The sequence below is a fragment of the Prunus persica genome, chromosome G6 (genome assembly GCF_000346465.2).
Source record: "Prunus persica cultivar Lovell chromosome G6, Prunus_persica_NCBIv2, whole genome shotgun sequence".
Taxonomy (NCBI): domain Eukaryota; kingdom Viridiplantae; phylum Streptophyta; class Magnoliopsida; order Rosales; family Rosaceae; genus Prunus; species Prunus persica.
This window is the reverse complement of record NC_034014.1, coordinates 4,193,587-4,210,231: the sequence shown is the minus strand read 5'-3', so window position 1 is coordinate 4,210,231 and position 16,645 is coordinate 4,193,587. Positions and strand designations below refer to the sequence as shown.

Genomic DNA, 16,645 nt, shown 5'->3' with positions numbered 1-16,645 from the left:
ATCTTCTCAAGCGACACACAGGACCCCAGCCCATTATGGGGAAAAACGTTGGATAACGATAAAGTTGACGGTTAGGATCTCCAACGCCTTCTTCATCCGACGGCTCAAATTCCAAATTGATCTCCTTCTTTTATATACTCTGTTTTTTTTCTCTCTCCTGTGTCCCAAAGTTCCAACCTTTGCCTTAGCGGTTAATGGTCATAGGCTTGAAGCAAGCACCATAGACGAAACTGAAATCTAGTTCTGTATTGGAAGGGCGCATACGAACATGTATATATAAATTTATGAAATTTTGAATTGTGAATTTGGATTTTTTAGGGTTTTGGGATGTCGTCGGTCGAGTATTTACGTCCAACAATCCACAGTAGGTTCTGCTTAAATTCGAATTCTAATGCTTATCACTGCCGCCATGGATTGGGCTTCGTTCGTGGTCAAGCTAGGGTTTTCAACCAGGAAGCGAGACGGGTTGTTTCGAATACGCCGGCGTCCAAGTCAGTCGCGTTGTACGGACAGGACAGAGCTGTGAGAGTTTCGGAGAGGTTCAGTCTCTGGAAGAGCCATGGAGGGTTCAGGACGGTTAGGGTTTCGGCGAGTGGTCAGGACAACGATTCAGGGGAGAAGAGCGAGGCGAAGGCGAGCGAGGGCCAAGGGGTGAACAACAACAAGCCCAATTCGAGCTCGCCGGCTTCGAATCGGCGGAGAGAGAGCCAAAAGAAAGCGAATTGGTGGTGGTCCAAAGGAGGGAAATGGCGGTGGCAGCCCATAGTTCAAGCCCAAGAGATTGGAATCTTGCTCTTGCAATTGGGTATTGTGATTTTCGTTATGCGGTTGCTCAGACCTGGAATTCCATTACCAGGGTCGGAGCCGAGGACTCCGACGACGTTTATTAGCGTGCCGTACAGTGATTTTTTGAGTAAGATTAATAGTAACCAGGTGCAGAAGGTTGAGGTTGATGGGGTTCATGTTATGTTCAAGTTGAAGTCTGAGCAGGGTGAGCAAGAAAGTGAAGTGAGTGGTGGGGTTAGTAAGTTTCAAGATTCGGAGGCTTTGATAAGGAGTGTGGCTCCGACGAAGAGGGTGGTTTACACGACGACGAGGCCAAGTGATATAAAGGCGCCGTATGAGAAGATGCTTGAGAATGAGGTGGAGTTTGGGTCGCCCGATAAGCGGACAGGTGGATTTTTGAACTCCGCAATGGTAAGTTTTTGGTTGTTAGATATTATTTGGTTATCCTGCTGAAAAATTTGTTATGACAAAAACAAGCTATAGAACTCTTAATATTTGACCTTACAGAGCAACTCTTGTGAACTTACAAGTTGGTTAGTTACAAATTAATGAACTAAGTAACCAGCATGAATGGTTATGATTGAAGGTACAAAATTAATTATGTTGGATTCTGTACATGTAGAAGGCCTGAATATGAATGTTATGTTGATCCCAGGGTACGAATTTTTCACTAACATGTAAATCCATATTCCCTTGTATCTTAACATATACTTGTTATTCAAAAGAAGTTTCCTTTGTTATTCACGGTGTGTATTGAGACAAATGTTTATGATATTTCATGGAAGGAATTTCTAATCTATTGACTTTGACTCTGGTCCCTGCAGATAGCTTTGTTTTACGTTGCTGTGCTTGCAGGGCTTCTGCACCGGTTCCCTGTAAGCTTTTCTCAGGTGTGAGCCAGTGGTGCTTGTTTCTTTCAACTCTGTCTCCTTTTTCTTTTTGGTGCTTTGAAATTTGTGCTACGTGGTTCTCAGTGAATACATGCTTGTGTACAGCACACAGCTGGTCAGATTAGGAACCGAAAATCTGGAGGCTCTGGCAGTGCTAAAGCATCTGAACAAGGGGAAACAATAACCTTTGCTGATGTTGCTGGTGTTGATGAGGCTAAAGAGGAGCTAGAAGAAATTGTGGTATGTTGGACACCCCTCAGTTTACTTTGATATAACTATTGGATCATCAGAGTCTTCTAGAGGATCCTAAAGACTTTCTAGTGTTTCCTAGAAAAGTTCTTCTATTCATTTTCTTGAAAAAAAATGTTTGCCTTGATGTTTACTGACCAGGAATTCCTTCGGAATCCAGACAAGTATGTACGACTTGGTGCTCGTCCTCCACGAGGAGTTCTCTTGGTGAGTTTTAGCGAAAACTAAGAATGAATGTGACCTCATAAACCAGAGAGTGGGAAGTCATATATGGTTAACTTGATAGGCCAACTATGCTAGGTCTGTTTCTTGGAGATTTCCCATGCCCCCAAGTTTTTCTTTTGACACTTCATTTACAATACTGTATCATTGGCGAGATAAATCTTTGCACCTGGACATTTTCTTAGTTTTACCCTTGAATGGTCCCATCTACTGCTTGTATGCCAGTGTATGTTTGGAGGCTGTGTAGAAGAGTCTGTATTTTGTTTAATATTAGGAAAGTATGGCTTGTTTATCCTACAGGTGGGTCTTCCTGGGACAGGCAAGACTCTTCTTGCCAAGGCTGTGGCTGGGGAAGCTGAAGTGCCCTTTATAAGTTGCTCTGCTAGTGAGTTCGTAGAGTTGTATGTTGGCATGGGTGCTTCTCGCGTAAGGGATCTATTTGCACGTGCCAAAAAGGAGGCACCGTCAATAATATTCATTGATGAGGTTTGGACATGGATGTTTGCTTGTGTTATCTTGATTCTTGACCTATGTGGTTTTCTGTGGATTGGTTTTAATATTGCTTGCTTACCACAGATAGATGCTGTAGCAAAAAGTCGGGATGGAAAATTCCGTATTGTCAGCAATGATGAGCGAGAACAAACCTTGAATCAATTGCTCACTGTAAGCTCTGTGCTACAACTTAGTTTTATGCATTTGTAACTTTTGGCGACATTCCAGTGACATTAATTAATGCTTGAATTCTCATTGTAGGAGATGGATGGGTTTGACAGCAATTCTGCGGTTATTGTCCTTGGAGCAACTAATCGCTCAGATGTCTTAGACCCAGCACTTCGTCGACCAGGGAGATTTGATCGTGTGGTTATGGTTTGTATTTTAGTTCTAGTACCCCTCTCATTGTCAAAAATGATATGAAAGAAAGTTTTAGTTGGGAATATTTTTTTTCATATATGTATGTACGTGCATATAAATGTTATATCACATGAAATCTTTTCCCTTTTCTCAATAGGTGGAAACACCAGATAGGACGGGAAGAGAAGCGATTCTAAAAGTGCATGTTTCCAAAAAGGAACTCCCTTTGGCAAAAGATGTTTACCTTGGTGACATTGCTTCTATGACTACTGGCTTTACTGGGTATATATACGGAGCTCACTGTTCAGTCTGTTTAGAATATGTACTGAATTATAATTAATTAAATGAATGAATAAATTGTTGTGTGTGTGACTAACACATTAGGAGTGATGTTTCTTATTATATTTTTTGCAGGGCAGATCTTGCAAATTTGGTGAATGAAGCTGCTTTATTGGCCGGAAGACAAAGCAAGGTGGTTGTGGAAAAAATTGATTTCATTCAAGCTGTGGAGAGATCAATAGCTGTAAGTCTCCCTCCTTCTCAAATATTAGTTCAACCTATTTTCCTGAAATATGATTCAAAACCGTAATAAAATTGTATTTGATTGTTTTTCAACCTTTTCTCTTTCTTTTATGTTCCCAGCTGATTCTGATGTTAGGGTTTCTTTTCATGACTTTCTTGTGCTGGTCTATATTGTGGGTGCGTTGTGGTTTTGTTTTATATTTATGCAACCCTCTTGGTCTTTACCCCGATCATCAGAAGTGCCTGTACTTGAATGCTGCTCTTATGACCAAGGAGGTTCCCATTCATTGGTTTTTTTCTTTTTGGGTTCTTATGAACATGTTTCTCTTGATGTATAACTTTAGTAACACATCTTCCACCCTATTGTTGTTTTAACCACCCTGTGCATTGAGGTGTGTTTTCCGCTCAGGTGCATTGGGGTGCATACTGTTCAGTGACAACATTTTTAAAACAAGAAGTTATTGTTTTCTGATTAACTAGTACATAAACTTAGCCGAATTACTTGTTATAGGGCATAGAAAAGAAGACTGCCAAGTTGCAGGGAAGTGAGAAGGCTGTAGTTGCACGGCATGAAGCTGGTCATGCAGTAGTAGGGACTGCTGTTGCAAGTCTTCTTCCTGGACAGCCACGTGTTGAGGTGAGTTCAGTACTGAAATTTGTTCATGAACAGATTCAAAAAAAGTAACTTGGAAATATTATGTGAGAAATAGGGAATAATTGAGGTCATGTTCACGCAATAGCATATTTATTAACTTCCAAATTACATGGATGCATCTTACCCAAAAAAAACAAAAAAACATGGATATACTAATTATTCTGTCTTTGTGTTATCAGAAATTGAGCATATTGCCACGGTCAGGAGGGGCATTGGGCTTTACTTATACTCCTCCGACAAGCGAAGATAGATATTTACTATTCATTGATGAGTTACGTGGACGTTTGGCTACGCTTCTCGGAGGACGCGCAGCAGAAGAATTTGTATATTCAGGTCGTGTATCAACAGGTGCACTTGATGATATACGACGAGCGACTGACATGGCATACAAAGCAGTAGCTGAGTATGGTCTCAATCAAACCATTGGCCCTGTGTCTATAGCAACACTATCTGCTGGTGGAATGGATGAGTCAGGGGGAGGTGCTCCTTGGGGAAGGGATCAGGTCCTGTGTATTTTTATTTTATTCCTTATCAAATTATTTGCAGTAAATACTGATCCTAGAGTGATGAAAACAGGGGCATCTTGTTGATCTTGTTCAAGGAGAGGTTAAAGCATTACTACAATCTGCTTTGGATGTAGCCCTATCTGTCGTGCGTGCTAATCCTAGTGTTTTGGAGGGTCTCGGTGCTCATCTGGAAGGTGATTTTTTGCTGCTATGGTATTATCATATTGTTTCCTACGTTCTGTAGTTTATATGATATTATGTTATAATGCTCCTGTAAGTTTGCAGTGGCCTCAAATTGGTACAAACATGCATGATACAAATTTTAACCTGTGGACATTTCTTGCAAAGAGTAGGGGTCCTGGAGATGGTTAATTTTTGGAAAATATTGCTTTAGCTTTGATAAACAGAGTCTGGTTATTGAATGAAATGAAGTCCTGTCTCTGTTTTCCAAATATTTGATCCGGGTCTTCTGGACATGTAGGCATGCTCAATTAGCTGTAAAATTTCTAAATAAGTACTTACAAGTTATAGTGAATCGTAGCTTGTATGCTGCAAGCGCTATTGATGAAAGATTTGTGGGCATAGTTTTTTTTTTTTTAAAGATATAGGATTTCCAAATTAAGTGAGCTTGTATAAATCTATTGAGCTTAGGGTGTGGATATGCTCTTTATTTTGTATTATATAAGTAACTCTATGAAGTTGTCATGGTGTTCTGAGAGTGTTCCTTGTTCAGAAAAAGAGAAAGTAGAAGGTGAAGAGCTACAGGAGTGGCTAAAATTGGTAGTTGCACCAACTGAATTGGCAATCTTCATTAGTGGCAAGCAAGAGTCTCTCATTAGTGGCAAGCAAGAGTCTCTTCTTCCATTGCAGACTGGCTCTGGTTAACAACTGTATCTTGTTACTGCTCCTCAATGTCAAGTGAAACTGTGAAATATGGAGTAGCTTACTGCTCTTTTGCCATTGTCATGTCAGTGAATTCTTCCTCTTGGTTGGCAGCAGCTCTCCCTTACAACTTGTATATTTTGGGTTCATTTTTAACAAGTGCCAGTGTGCTCTTTGTTTTAACTCACAATTTACCAGCCCAAGCTGCCCATCCAGAGAGAAGGGAAAGAAGTCGGGATTATATCTGCACAAGCCTTCTCAAGTGTGTCATCAATATTAATTTCGGCACAACCGGGTTGGTATCTGAAACTGTTGTACATTGACTGTTACTAGATTACACATGATCTGCCTATCTGCAATTGTAATTGTTCTCGAGTTGAATACGATATTTATCATACGAAATATATAATATTCCTCATGAATTGGTTCAAAAGGTTCCAGATGAATTGCATATATTTTTTGGAATTCCAAGGGCATCTTTCGGAGAAGTGAACCAATTGATGGTGATGATAATTGATCTTTACCACTTACCAGCATTGTTGCCGGAAAGCCAAAGATTTTCAAATTTGGCCAAACTAGTTTATGTTTCATACGTGAAAGACAAGATGGTTTGTCCTAGTCCGGAATTCCGCCAGTGTGAAGCTGTACTGACCTAAGGGTCGGCGGGGACAGGCAGGTGTTTTCATGGTCAGTTTTGCCCTAAAGGGTTGTCAAAGTCGATTTGAATATTGCAGGCATTGCATGGGTGGTTGGTTAGGTTGTTTTTTGTTTTCGGTCAGTGTTTTTCCCTTGGTGTGCTAGTTTTGTTTATGCAGTTGGATTAGATATGAAGAACTGGAAATCTAATGTTACTTTGGGAAGCACAACGTTGTATCAGTTCTGAGTGAAGGGAGAGGTTAACCAAGACAAAAAAGCTAAAACATAGTGCCTCATGGACCAATGGTTTTTGAAATCAAGAAAACTCTCAAAAACTCTAGTTTGATCGTAACTTGATCAAAGGAAGGGTAGAAACTGTGTAACAAATTTGGAGCATCTTCTTTCTCTTTATTTTCTGAAATCAAAATCAAATAAATGTAATCATTGGTGTGGAGGAACGATTGATAGGTAGTGATTGCAGTGATAATATTATATCTGTATGCATTGATATTTTGGAGCCTCTAAAATATCAGCGTCCCTTTCTGAAAGCAATATAGACTTTGGTCTTTTGGGTTTGGCCAAGGAATAGGAAAAATCTGAACCTGCAAAAGAACCAATGTCCCATCCCATGTGAATCTGTTTCTTTCCGTAATTCACAATGTCGTATTCATTCACTTGTAAAATTCAACTTTTCTCCACTACCAATCCAATTTATGATTAGTGAAACAAATAATGCCACTTCTGTAATATTTACTTTCGACCAAAGTTCAAAATTCAACCCACCAAGTAAAAATTATACCCGGACCATGCCCATGGAAAACTGCCAACTGGGTTCCTTTGGAGATGATCTATGAACAATAATAGAATGGGGTCAAAATAGAAGTAACATGAACCCTTTTGTTTTGTTTTTGGTTTTGTGTATTTATTCTATAAAAGGAAAAAGCTTTATTGTCCTTCTAGTACAAGAAACAGGGAAACACAGAGGTAACGCTTATGACAACAAACATCCACTGGGTAATTTACAATTTGGCTTCCGGGGGTATCAGCTGGCCATACAATTGAATTGACCATTTCAAAACATATTTCCTCCTCCTGATCCTGATCCTGATGGACAATTGAGAAAGATGCGCTTACTCTTTCCTATCATTGAAAGGTAATTTAGTTTTTGACTTTTGGGTCAAAGATAAGAGCCAAATTTAGTGGACGTAGCAGCATGGCTTTTGCTGGATGCCATATAATGGACGGGACTTCCTCCTCTACTAACTTTGTCCTTATTATTATTATGGAAACCTTCCCCATTATTAATAATTCTATAAATGTTTCTTGGATTGCCCCTTCCTAAAATTGAAAAGTAATGTTAGAATCAAGGGCGACCTTTTCCCTTTTTTTAATGATGAATTTATAAAATTACAAAAATAGATTATTTAGAGATCCGAGTATTCTTATTATCCCTTGTATTAAAAAGAAAAAATATTTATAATATTATGAAAAAATATTTTCTTTTATATTAAAAAAAAACCCACCATAGATTCATAGAACATGTATAAAAAAAATTAAATATAAAGAATTATAAGAAATGGCTTAACAGGTTCATTTCATATGATATGTCAATTGTTACACAATAGATTTCACATGATATATGACAGTGGAAGACAGTCGGCCACGCGATGCACCTGAACTGAACCAATGCAAAGCATCCAAATTTCTATTAGTAATTTATGAATTTTCATCCAATTAAGAAATTTACAGAAAATTTCTTACTTGGGAATCATCAGGAGCCACGTAAGGATTCGCTTTTGGTACCTTTTGGAGGACCCTGAAGGCTTTGCCGTTTTTTCACTCCCTATAAAATGCTACAACGTAAGCCACGACTCTACACTCAGAGTTGTCATAGAAATTTTCAGAAGAGAGAGAGTGAACAAGATAAGACTGTGAAGAACCCTTCTTCTACCAGCCCCAGGTTCCAGGTTCGTCCTTTATCTCTCTTCAAAACCCAACATTTCATTCTCAATTTAATTGGTAAGCCTTTTAGCTCACTTGGGTTGGGTCTTAATTTTCTGTATGGTTGGCTAGAAAGGTAAGGTGCTTGTGAAATGAGGCCAAATTGTCAAAAGTTATTTTTATAATGAATTTGGTATCGTCAAAAGCTAGATATTTTTAAGCCTTTTAGCTCACTTGGGTCTCAGTTGTCCGTTTTGTTTCCTGGAAATGTAAGAACTTATGAAATGAAGCAAGATTGTTTCTGTTTCTTATGTTTTGATTTGTGGAAAGCTATATAATTTTATTTGCATATGCTCAATTTCGCTTTTATTTTCTACATAACTGACTGTTTATGATAAAGTCTGATGTTTTTTCGGCTCTACTTCACCTTCTGATTTGAAGTTTGGCATTGGCATTTATGTTGCATGCTTCACTTCAATTATTCATTTTTTTGCAGCAACTGTTTTTGTTTGGTCTTATGGCAGGTCGAGTATATATTATACTGTCTTTTTGCTTACTTTGCTTTGCTAGTATTTCTCTGTCAATGTCTTGATCCTGTATACGTGTAATCATATTGTGGAGACATGAACTATGGTAAGATTGAGATGGAAATTTCATATCTTGCCAAAAAATGCTTTGGGTTTGGGGACATATTGCCTTCGGATATTCATCAATTACCATGATCCTAGGATAGAAAAATGAGTTCATTTGCATGCCCCGTTTTTCTTACCCGACCCATACATTATTTCCTGTTGCACTTAACTGAATTGGCTGTAAATTATGTGTGTCTAGTTTTTAGTTGTTTGTGGATTGAATTTTAATGTTCCAATTCTTTGCTCAACTCAGAGATGGCATTGGTGCATAGTGCCCTGACATCCGTTGTGTGCAAGAATGGCAATCATTCTTCCGCAGCAAAGTTCCCGAGTACTACCTTCTTGCCTGGTTTTGATGCTGTCGGGCGTATTTCAAGCCCATACAAGAAGGAAATATGCCTCAACGCCCTGAGCTCAGATCCTAGAGCCACATTAACCTTTGATCCCCCAGCAACTAATTCAGAGAAAGCCAAACCACCAAGGCACACAGTTGATCCTGCTTCTCCTGATTTTTTGCCTCTTCCATCCTTTGAACAATGTTTTCCAAAGAGCACAAAAGAACACAGGTGTGTCTCCCTTACATGACTCATGATTTTCATCTTGAAATATAAAACTTGTTAAATCCCTTAAAACACTCACAAGGTACACTTGTGAATTGAATTGTGGTGCACTGATGCGTGATCTGCTCTGCAGGGAAGTTACTCATGAAGAAACTGGTCATGTGCTCAAAGTTCCCTTTCGACGAGTCCACTTGGCTGGCGATGAACCCGCATTTGACAACTATGATACCAGCGGTCCACAAAACATTAGCCCACGCGTTGGTATGCACAATAAGTTTATTTTAACATCTTTTTTGTTGGTAGTCTATCTTTGTTGAAGATGGTATTAATTTTCTTCTTACATATCTAACTTCAGATTTTTCTATTGTTAATTTTGTTTATATGGATACTTCCTCACCCCTCTTAACAAGGCATAAGACGTTTGATTGAAAAGAATTTTTTTTTAATCTTGTCTGATTCAGACATACTAATGTATGGTTTTCACTTCAATGTCTTTCAAAGTTTTGTGTTTTGGGCTTAATTAGCATTCTTCATCCATTTTCTTGGTTGCTATTGATAAATAGGACTACCTCAACTGCGGAAAGATTGGATTGAAAGGCGAGATAAATTAGGTGGACCAAGATACACTCAGATGTACTATGCTAAGCAGGGAATTATAACTGAGGAAATGTTGTACTGTGCCACTCGGGAGAAGCTTGATCCAGAGTTTGTGAGATCAGAAGTGGCTCGTGGGAGGGCAATTATCCCTTCTAATAAGAAGCACTTGGAGCTGGAGCCAATGATTGTTGGAAGAAAGTTTCTGGTCAAAGTTAATGCAAACATTGGAAACTCTGCTGTTGCCAGCTCTATTGAAGAGGAAGTTTACAAGGTCCAGTGGGCAACTATGTGGGGTGCTGACACTGTTATGGATCTCTCTACAGGACGCCACATACATGAGACCCGTGAATGGATCCTACGTAACTCCCCTGTGCCAGTAGGGACTGTCCCCATTTATCAAGCACTTGAAAAAGTGAATGGAATTGCTGAAAATCTCAACTGGGAAGTATTCAGAGAAACTCTCATTGAACAAGCTGAGCAGGGTGTAGATTACTTCACCATCCATGCTGGGGTTCTACTACGGTACATCCCATTAACAGCAAAACGTATGACAGGAATTGTTTCACGAGGAGGATCCATTCATGCAAAATGGTGCTTAGCTTATCACAAAGAGAATTTTGCTTATGAACATTGGGATGACATACTTGACATCTGCAATCAATATGATGTAGCCCTGTCAATAGGTGATGGGCTGAGACCTGGTTCCATTTATGATGCCAATGACACTGCACAGTTTGCAGAGCTCTTAACTCAGGGAGAACTGACCCGTAGGGCATGGGAAAAGGATGTACAGGTAATGAATGAAGGACCTGGACACGTTCCAATGCACAAGATTCCTGAGAACATGAAAAAACAGCTTGAATGGTGTAATGAAGCACCTTTCTACACTCTCGGTCCTTTAACAACTGATATTGCACCTGGATATGATCACATCACCTCTGCCATTGGTGCTGCCAACATTGGGGCTCTAGGCACTGCCCTTCTCTGTTATGTAACCCCAAAAGAGCACCTTGGGTTGCCAAATAGAGATGATGTGAAGGCTGGAGTTATAGCATATAAGATTGCTGCTCATGCAGCTGATCTAGCCAAAGGTCACCCACATGCTCAATCCTGGGATGATGCATTGAGCAAGGCAAGATTTGAGTTCCGGTGGATGGACCAGTTTGCTTTGTCATTAGACCCTATGACTGCCATGTCCTTCCATGATGAAACACTGCCAGCTGATGGTGCCAAGGTGGCCCATTTTTGCTCCATGTGCGGTCCAAAGTTCTGTTCGATGAAGATAACAGAGGATGTGAGGAAGTATGCTGAAGAACATGGCTATGGGAGTGCTGAGGAAGCTGTGATACGTGGAATGGATGCTATGAGTGCTGAGTTTCTTGCTGCCAGGAAAACTGTCAGTGGGGAACAACATGGTGAAATTGGAGGGGAAATTTACTTGCCAGAAAGTTATGTAAAATCCGCAGAGAGGTGAAGGTCAGTAAATGTTTTTTAATTTAATTTTCCTTATGAAAATGCTGTTTTCTGATATACTTGCATTCAAAACGTTCTGAAAATTTCTATTTGGAATACAAATAATGGTTTAACACTTGCAGTCTCTTGATTTCATAATACAATGATAAAATTCTGCATGGTATAAAACATGATCTAATCTAATCTAGTCTCGAGCTCTATAACCAGTGCTTGAAGAGAGTTAAGATGTAATTTCATGGGAAATGTCAATCAAGTCTAGAGCACATGAGCCCATCCTAGATATGTTTAAAACTTTGAAGTAAGATGATGTCAGTATTATGGAGCATTTAGTTTACCACCGTAAAACACCCAATATCTGTACTTACACAAACATATTACGGGGTTTTTTAATCTTAAGCAGCAGCATCATCTGATAGATGGCTATCAGAAAAAAAGAAAAAGAAATCTTATTTTTCAGTTTGACAAAGAAAATTTACAATCTTGTGTGCCATTATCTTTCTTTAACTTCTAGATAGTCACATATTAAGCTATTCTCATTTCTTTATTCTTTAGTTTTTACACTGGGAATATTTGCAGGATCGCATAAATAACCAGAAGCGGTTTGACAACCCTGGAGGCTTTCGTCCACGATTGGCTTGTCCGCAACGGCTTAGGTTTTCATTTTCATGCTATGGTATAAAACATAGTTTGGTGTGTGAAGTACATTTCAAGACTTTTGACATATCTATCCTTTACCTTTTCCTGCTTGTGCTTGTGTTTCTCCGTAATAAAATGCTTTCTGTTCATACTACATCGAGATTCTGTTTATATTTTTGGCATTGTATTGACATAAAGGACGCACCAGGGGTGCCTGTATCTGCTCGAGCACTAGCTTTTTGGCTTGGATGCGAGCAAGCCAGGCTGAGATAGTCCCTTTGAACCTGAACAGGTTAATACCTGCGTAGGGAGTGTGCATTTCTTTTTCCTGTTTCTTCTGTGCTTGCACAGGGAGAGAGAGGGCTTTTGTCCGTGGTTCGGGCTAGCTGATAACATCGTGACCAAGCCGATCAATTGTGGCTGGGAGTAACTGAGTGGCAATTCTGTGATGCTTTCTGTGATTAAGGAGGCTTTGCTAAATTCGAATATAAGGCCTATAACTCCTCCATCCACTTGCTATATAGTATATACTGAACCTCATTCTTTTGTTTTTTCTTGTCTAGTTCCTCAAAACTCAGTTTTAAATTTGAAAGAAAGCTACTACCAGCTTGAAATTCGTCCTTGCACGACAGTATGTTAAAAAACATGCACAAATCTCGTTGATTTTGATTAAAGAAACGCAAGATATGGCAGGAAGATGTAATAAAAACGGTAGAAATATAGATTAAACATCCACCATTTACAAGCTTGGTTTAAGATCATAATCTATGATACAACATTCAGCATTTGACGAGTATCAACAGAGACGGTGGAAGCAAATAAAGTTATGCCTTTTATCAACATTCTAAAAATACAACATCGAATGATGTCTAAATAGGTACATTCGTATTGGATTGGATTTGCAAATTTTACAACCAAAAATAAAAAATAAATCATGCACAGTGAATCTTCGAAACCAGCCTGCAATCTGAACGAAGCATGGTTGACACTTCCAAAAAGGCACAAACCCTTGACTAGGGATAAGTCGAAATGAATCCTAGGTTATCTTCTGGGGCCAAAAAGTGGTTACAAAAACTCTTCATTCTGTGTCATCACTCTGCTGCATCAGAACTCTCCTCTGACACAGCTCCTGCATCCCAAATTAAAGAAAACAGATCAACAAAATGAAAGACCATCCTATACACAACTTTGCTCCATAAAGTTGCAAAAGCCAGCAACTTTCATGTAACACAAAACATAACATGTATGGCTGCTTGAATATAAAAAATGTGAGAAATGTTTGATTAAATCTTCCATTTTTATGATAGCCAAAGTTCAATACAAACTAGCCCTTTTTACATAAGCGAAAATGGGGAGTGGATTCGAACTCAGGACTTCGAGTATTACAACTGCTTTTAACCACTTGAGCTACAAGTCACTTGCAAGAATCAACTAGAGGTCCATTATGAATCTTAACTAGAGGTTCCAACTCAGAAGAATCAACAAATATGAGCTTAATAAATAAACAACTGAGCTAAAGGATCCCTAACATATGTACCATGCCAAGTGATGCACATTGCCCTAAAAAAAAAAAAAAAAAATCTACTCTTATGACCCCAATTACATAAAAGTAGCATAGACATGAATTGTATGAAAATGCATACAAGAGCTCTTATGCTCAATCCAAATTTTAAATCAAACCCAAAATGCATTCACAAATTCAAAAACTGGAACTACAACTGCATCGAAAGTAAACAACCCAAATTAAAGAGTATCAAACGAGTTTCAAAGATAAAGCAAATGACATAAAAAGACTTAACCTTGAACTTCACTTCCTCCTTCTCCTTCTTCTTCATCTTGTTCCTCTGCACCTTCTTCGTCCTCATCGTCGCCCTCATAATTCAACCCATATCTCGCATTCAGATAATCCACAATCTCTGGCGTCAGAATCAATTTATCCGCATTCAAAATATCAAACAAATTCAAAGTCCTCGGAGTCAACATCTTCAAAGTCCCAATATTTCTACTCGAAAGCCTCACATTGTCCGCGACCTCCCTCATCAAAAAGGTCGTCTTCTCGTTCGGGTCCAATCCCCACCTCTTCATCGCCGCAATGAACTCCTTCGTCTTCGGCTTCTCGAACTCGTCGCTGAAATCCTCAACCACGATCGTGTTCTCCGCCGCGCTCGCTACCGCCGTCGAAATCGCGAGCCTCTTCTCCTTGCGGTTGATTTTGATGCTCCAATCCCTGGGCTTGGGTCCGAAAACGACGCCTCCGCCGGGCCGGAGCGGCGTCCTGGTCGACCCCTGGCGAGCCCGACCCGTTTTCTTCTGCGGGTAGGGTTTCCGGCCTCCTCCGCGGACCTCGGCGCGTGTGAGCGTGGAAGCGGTGCCGCGGCGCTTGTTCTGGAGGTCGGTGATGATGGCGCGGTGGACGACGGCACGTGCGGTGTCGGGGAGGGCGGCTTTCAGGTCGAGGAAGGTCTCGCCAACCTTGTCGCCGGTGAAGGAGAGGACGGGGAGGGTGGCGAGCTCGGAGGAGATGGTGAGGGGTTTGGGGGTTTTGAAAGAATTGTTGGGTATGAGGGTTGAGAGGGTTTTGTGAGAAGAGGAAGTGAGGAAAATTGAGGAGGTGAAGAAGGAGAGAGATAGAGGCGTTGCAGAGGCCGCCATTGTCAAGTGTGTGTGAGAGTGAGGAAGTCTTCTTCTTCTTATGACCCTGAGTGAATTTGTTATCCACTCTCACTGCGCCACTGCCTATCCGTTGGTGACTCTGTCCTGGTATGGTACAAAACGACCTGTCGTTTTTGTTTTTTTCTTTAAGATAGCAGATTACTACGACATTCATACTAACGGATAGGTGGATAACAAATTGGTCTGGGTGTGCCGCTTATTTTGTTGAAATAAAGTTTAGGGGAGATTGACTATCTTCAGTAACAGTGTCACGGTAAATTCATGTCTGCTACAGGTATGAATTTATGTAAAAAATTATAAATAGAGTATCAATAAGGACAGTCATGATCTCTTGGACTATAAGGGTCCAAGATATTTGTGATCACTCACCGTTGGATGTAAATTCAACGATTCACTCACTCTTGCACTCCTTTTGAGAAATTTTTTTGAACCATTGGATTAATATCCAACGGTGGGTGACCACAATCTCTTGACTGGTCCAAGAGATCGGGACTGTCAATAAGGATTGCTTGCAGCGGGACTCGAGCACTAGCAAATGCAATTTTTATGATTAGGAATTATAGGTTTTGCTATAAATATCGGGGAAATTCTAGCAAACACAATTTTTTTCCAACAAATACTAGAGAAACCTTAGCAGCACAAGTATCGCATCTCCCTTCGTTTCTTGTTTGCTTGTGCTAATATAATATATTCTCTGCTTTGAGGTTTAAGGGTTAATTTGAAGACATCTTTGGCTTGGAGGCTGGAGGTTCTTTTGATGGCCGGAGAAAATCATCTGGTAAATTTGATGATATGGTGTAGCATTGGCAGATCTACATAGGCGTAAGGAGGTGCACTTGCACCTCTCCTCGCCGGAAAAATCATTGTAGGTGCTTCAAACTGCCCCTTTGCTCAACTGGTGTACAGATTACCTTATTTCCATTTTCAACATTTAAGTTTAATATATTTAAGTAAATGTCTTTGTCATTTTACTTTAATATATTTTTATATTACTCAATTTACTTAAGTTTACAATGTAAATAAGGAAGTACCCCCCATTTGGATTCAAATAAAAATACTAGAAAATCAAATTCCTATCAAATCAAAATATGAAAAATCGGTTTTAGTGCAAAATACGATTTAGGTTAAAAATGATGGCTCATTAAGTCAATATATACTTCATACTAAAATCCCATAAAATCAAGTTTTCTTATTTAATGTGTAAGGAATAAAAGCCGCCAAAAATTATCTTGAGAAAATGATTATTCCGAAAAACTATTTTTCATACTTAATCAATTTTGCACCTCCGCTAAAAACTTTCTGGGTCCGCCAGGTGTGTATGCAAGTCTTGGTCCTCCCTCATCTGCCGCAGCCCTTCCTTTGTCGCCACCGCCTTTCTCAACTTGCGCAGCTGCGACGACAGCAGCAACAAGAGCACCACCATGTCTAACTTCCTTTTCCATAACGAAAATCCACCTCTTGTCGTCAAAAATAGAGCAACAAGCAACCACCATTGAAATTTGCGAGGCTCCCAATTTTTATTGTGATGTGCAGAGTGTCCATGGCTTGGTTTGTGCATCTACCTACCTATGACTATGATTTTTTTATATTTAACCCTACCACTAGAGAGTCCGTGGTTCTTCCCCGTCACCCCAATGCATCTATCACATATCACTTTGGGTTCAGTCCACTTACCAACGAGTATAAGATTGATCTTCAGGTGTTTTCCTTTTCTCCACAAGGAAGACTTGGAAAATTTGATATTGGGTTCAAAATATTCACACTAGGTAGGGATTCTTCGTGGAGGCCATTGCAGGTGGAACCATCCGATCTTCCTTTTGATGGCTTACTTCTCTAACTCTTGTTATTCAAGGAAAGTACTGGAAGCGTGTGCCTCAAGGGGGCTGTACATTGGCTCCTTCAGAATCAGAAGCATAAAGTGATTGTGGTAGTT

At 39.8% G+C, this 16,645-nt stretch overlaps 2 protein-coding genes across 5 annotated transcripts; one reads left to right on the top strand and one right to left on the bottom strand.

Annotated features, from left to right (window-relative positions):
• On the top strand, window positions 74-12,588 carry LOC18774117 (phosphomethylpyrimidine synthase, chloroplastic). 4 transcript variants are annotated; one of them, XM_007208026.2, is made up of 13 exons: window positions 74-1,197; window positions 1,611-1,676; window positions 1,782-1,916; window positions 2,067-2,132; window positions 2,448-2,633; window positions 2,724-2,810; window positions 2,901-3,014; window positions 3,157-3,281; window positions 3,414-3,522; window positions 4,033-4,158; window positions 4,356-4,679; window positions 4,753-4,876; window positions 5,416-6,010. In XM_007208026.2, exons 1-13 carry the CDS (start codon window positions 328-330, stop codon window positions 5,565-5,567), a joined length of 2,484 nt encoding a protein of 827 aa, XP_007208088.1. In that variant the 5' UTR covers window positions 74-327; the 3' UTR covers window positions 5,568-6,010. The 4 variants fall into 4 exon arrangements, 3 of the variants coding, with proteins under 3 accessions (XP_007208088.1, XP_020422023.1, XP_020422022.1); XM_020566434.1 differs by lacking the exons at window positions 4,033-4,158; window positions 4,356-4,679; window positions 4,753-4,876; window positions 5,416-6,010 and adding exons at window positions 9,029-9,339; window positions 9,467-9,594; window positions 9,897-11,406; window positions 11,980-12,193 and having other exon boundaries at window positions 155-1,197; XR_002272133.1 differs by lacking the exons at window positions 74-1,197; window positions 1,611-1,676; window positions 1,782-1,916; ... (8 more) ...; window positions 4,753-4,876; window positions 5,416-6,010 and adding exons at window positions 8,061-8,167; window positions 9,027-9,339; window positions 9,467-9,594; ... (1 more) ...; window positions 11,980-12,076; window positions 12,248-12,588.
• On the bottom strand, window positions 12,740-14,775 carry LOC18774865 (50S ribosomal protein L4, chloroplastic). Its single transcript, XM_007205589.2, has 2 exons — window positions 13,839-14,775; window positions 12,740-13,168 (listed from the first exon to the last, which is right to left on the bottom strand). The coding sequence occupies exons 1-2, from the start codon at window positions 14,689-14,691 to the stop codon at window positions 13,131-13,133; spliced, it is 891 nt and encodes a 296-aa protein (XP_007205651.1). The 5' UTR covers window positions 14,692-14,775; the 3' UTR covers window positions 12,740-13,130.

Excerpts from the sequence above, each read along its gene's own strand:
- LOC18774117 (XM_020566434.1), top strand. The coding sequence starts at position 328 with ATGTCGTCGGTCGAGTATTTACGTCCAACAATCCACAGTAGGTTCTGC. Across the intron at positions 2,133-2,447 it reads CTCCACGAGGAGTTCTCTTG|GTGGGTCTTCCTGGGACAGG; the intron begins GTGAGTTTTAGC and ends TTTATCCTACAG. Across the intron at positions 3,523-9,028 it reads CTGTGGAGAGATCAATAGCT|ATGGCATTGGTGCATAGTGC; the intron begins GTAAGTCTCCCT and ends CTCAACTCAGAG.
- LOC18774865 (XM_007205589.2), bottom strand. The coding sequence starts at position 14,691 with ATGGCGGCCTCTGCAACGCCTCTATCTCTCTCCTTCTTCACCTCCTCA. Across the intron at positions 13,169-13,838 it reads AGGAGGAAGTGAAGTTCAAG|GAGCTGTGTCAGAGGAGAGT; the intron begins GTTAAGTCTTTT and ends TTTGGGATGCAG.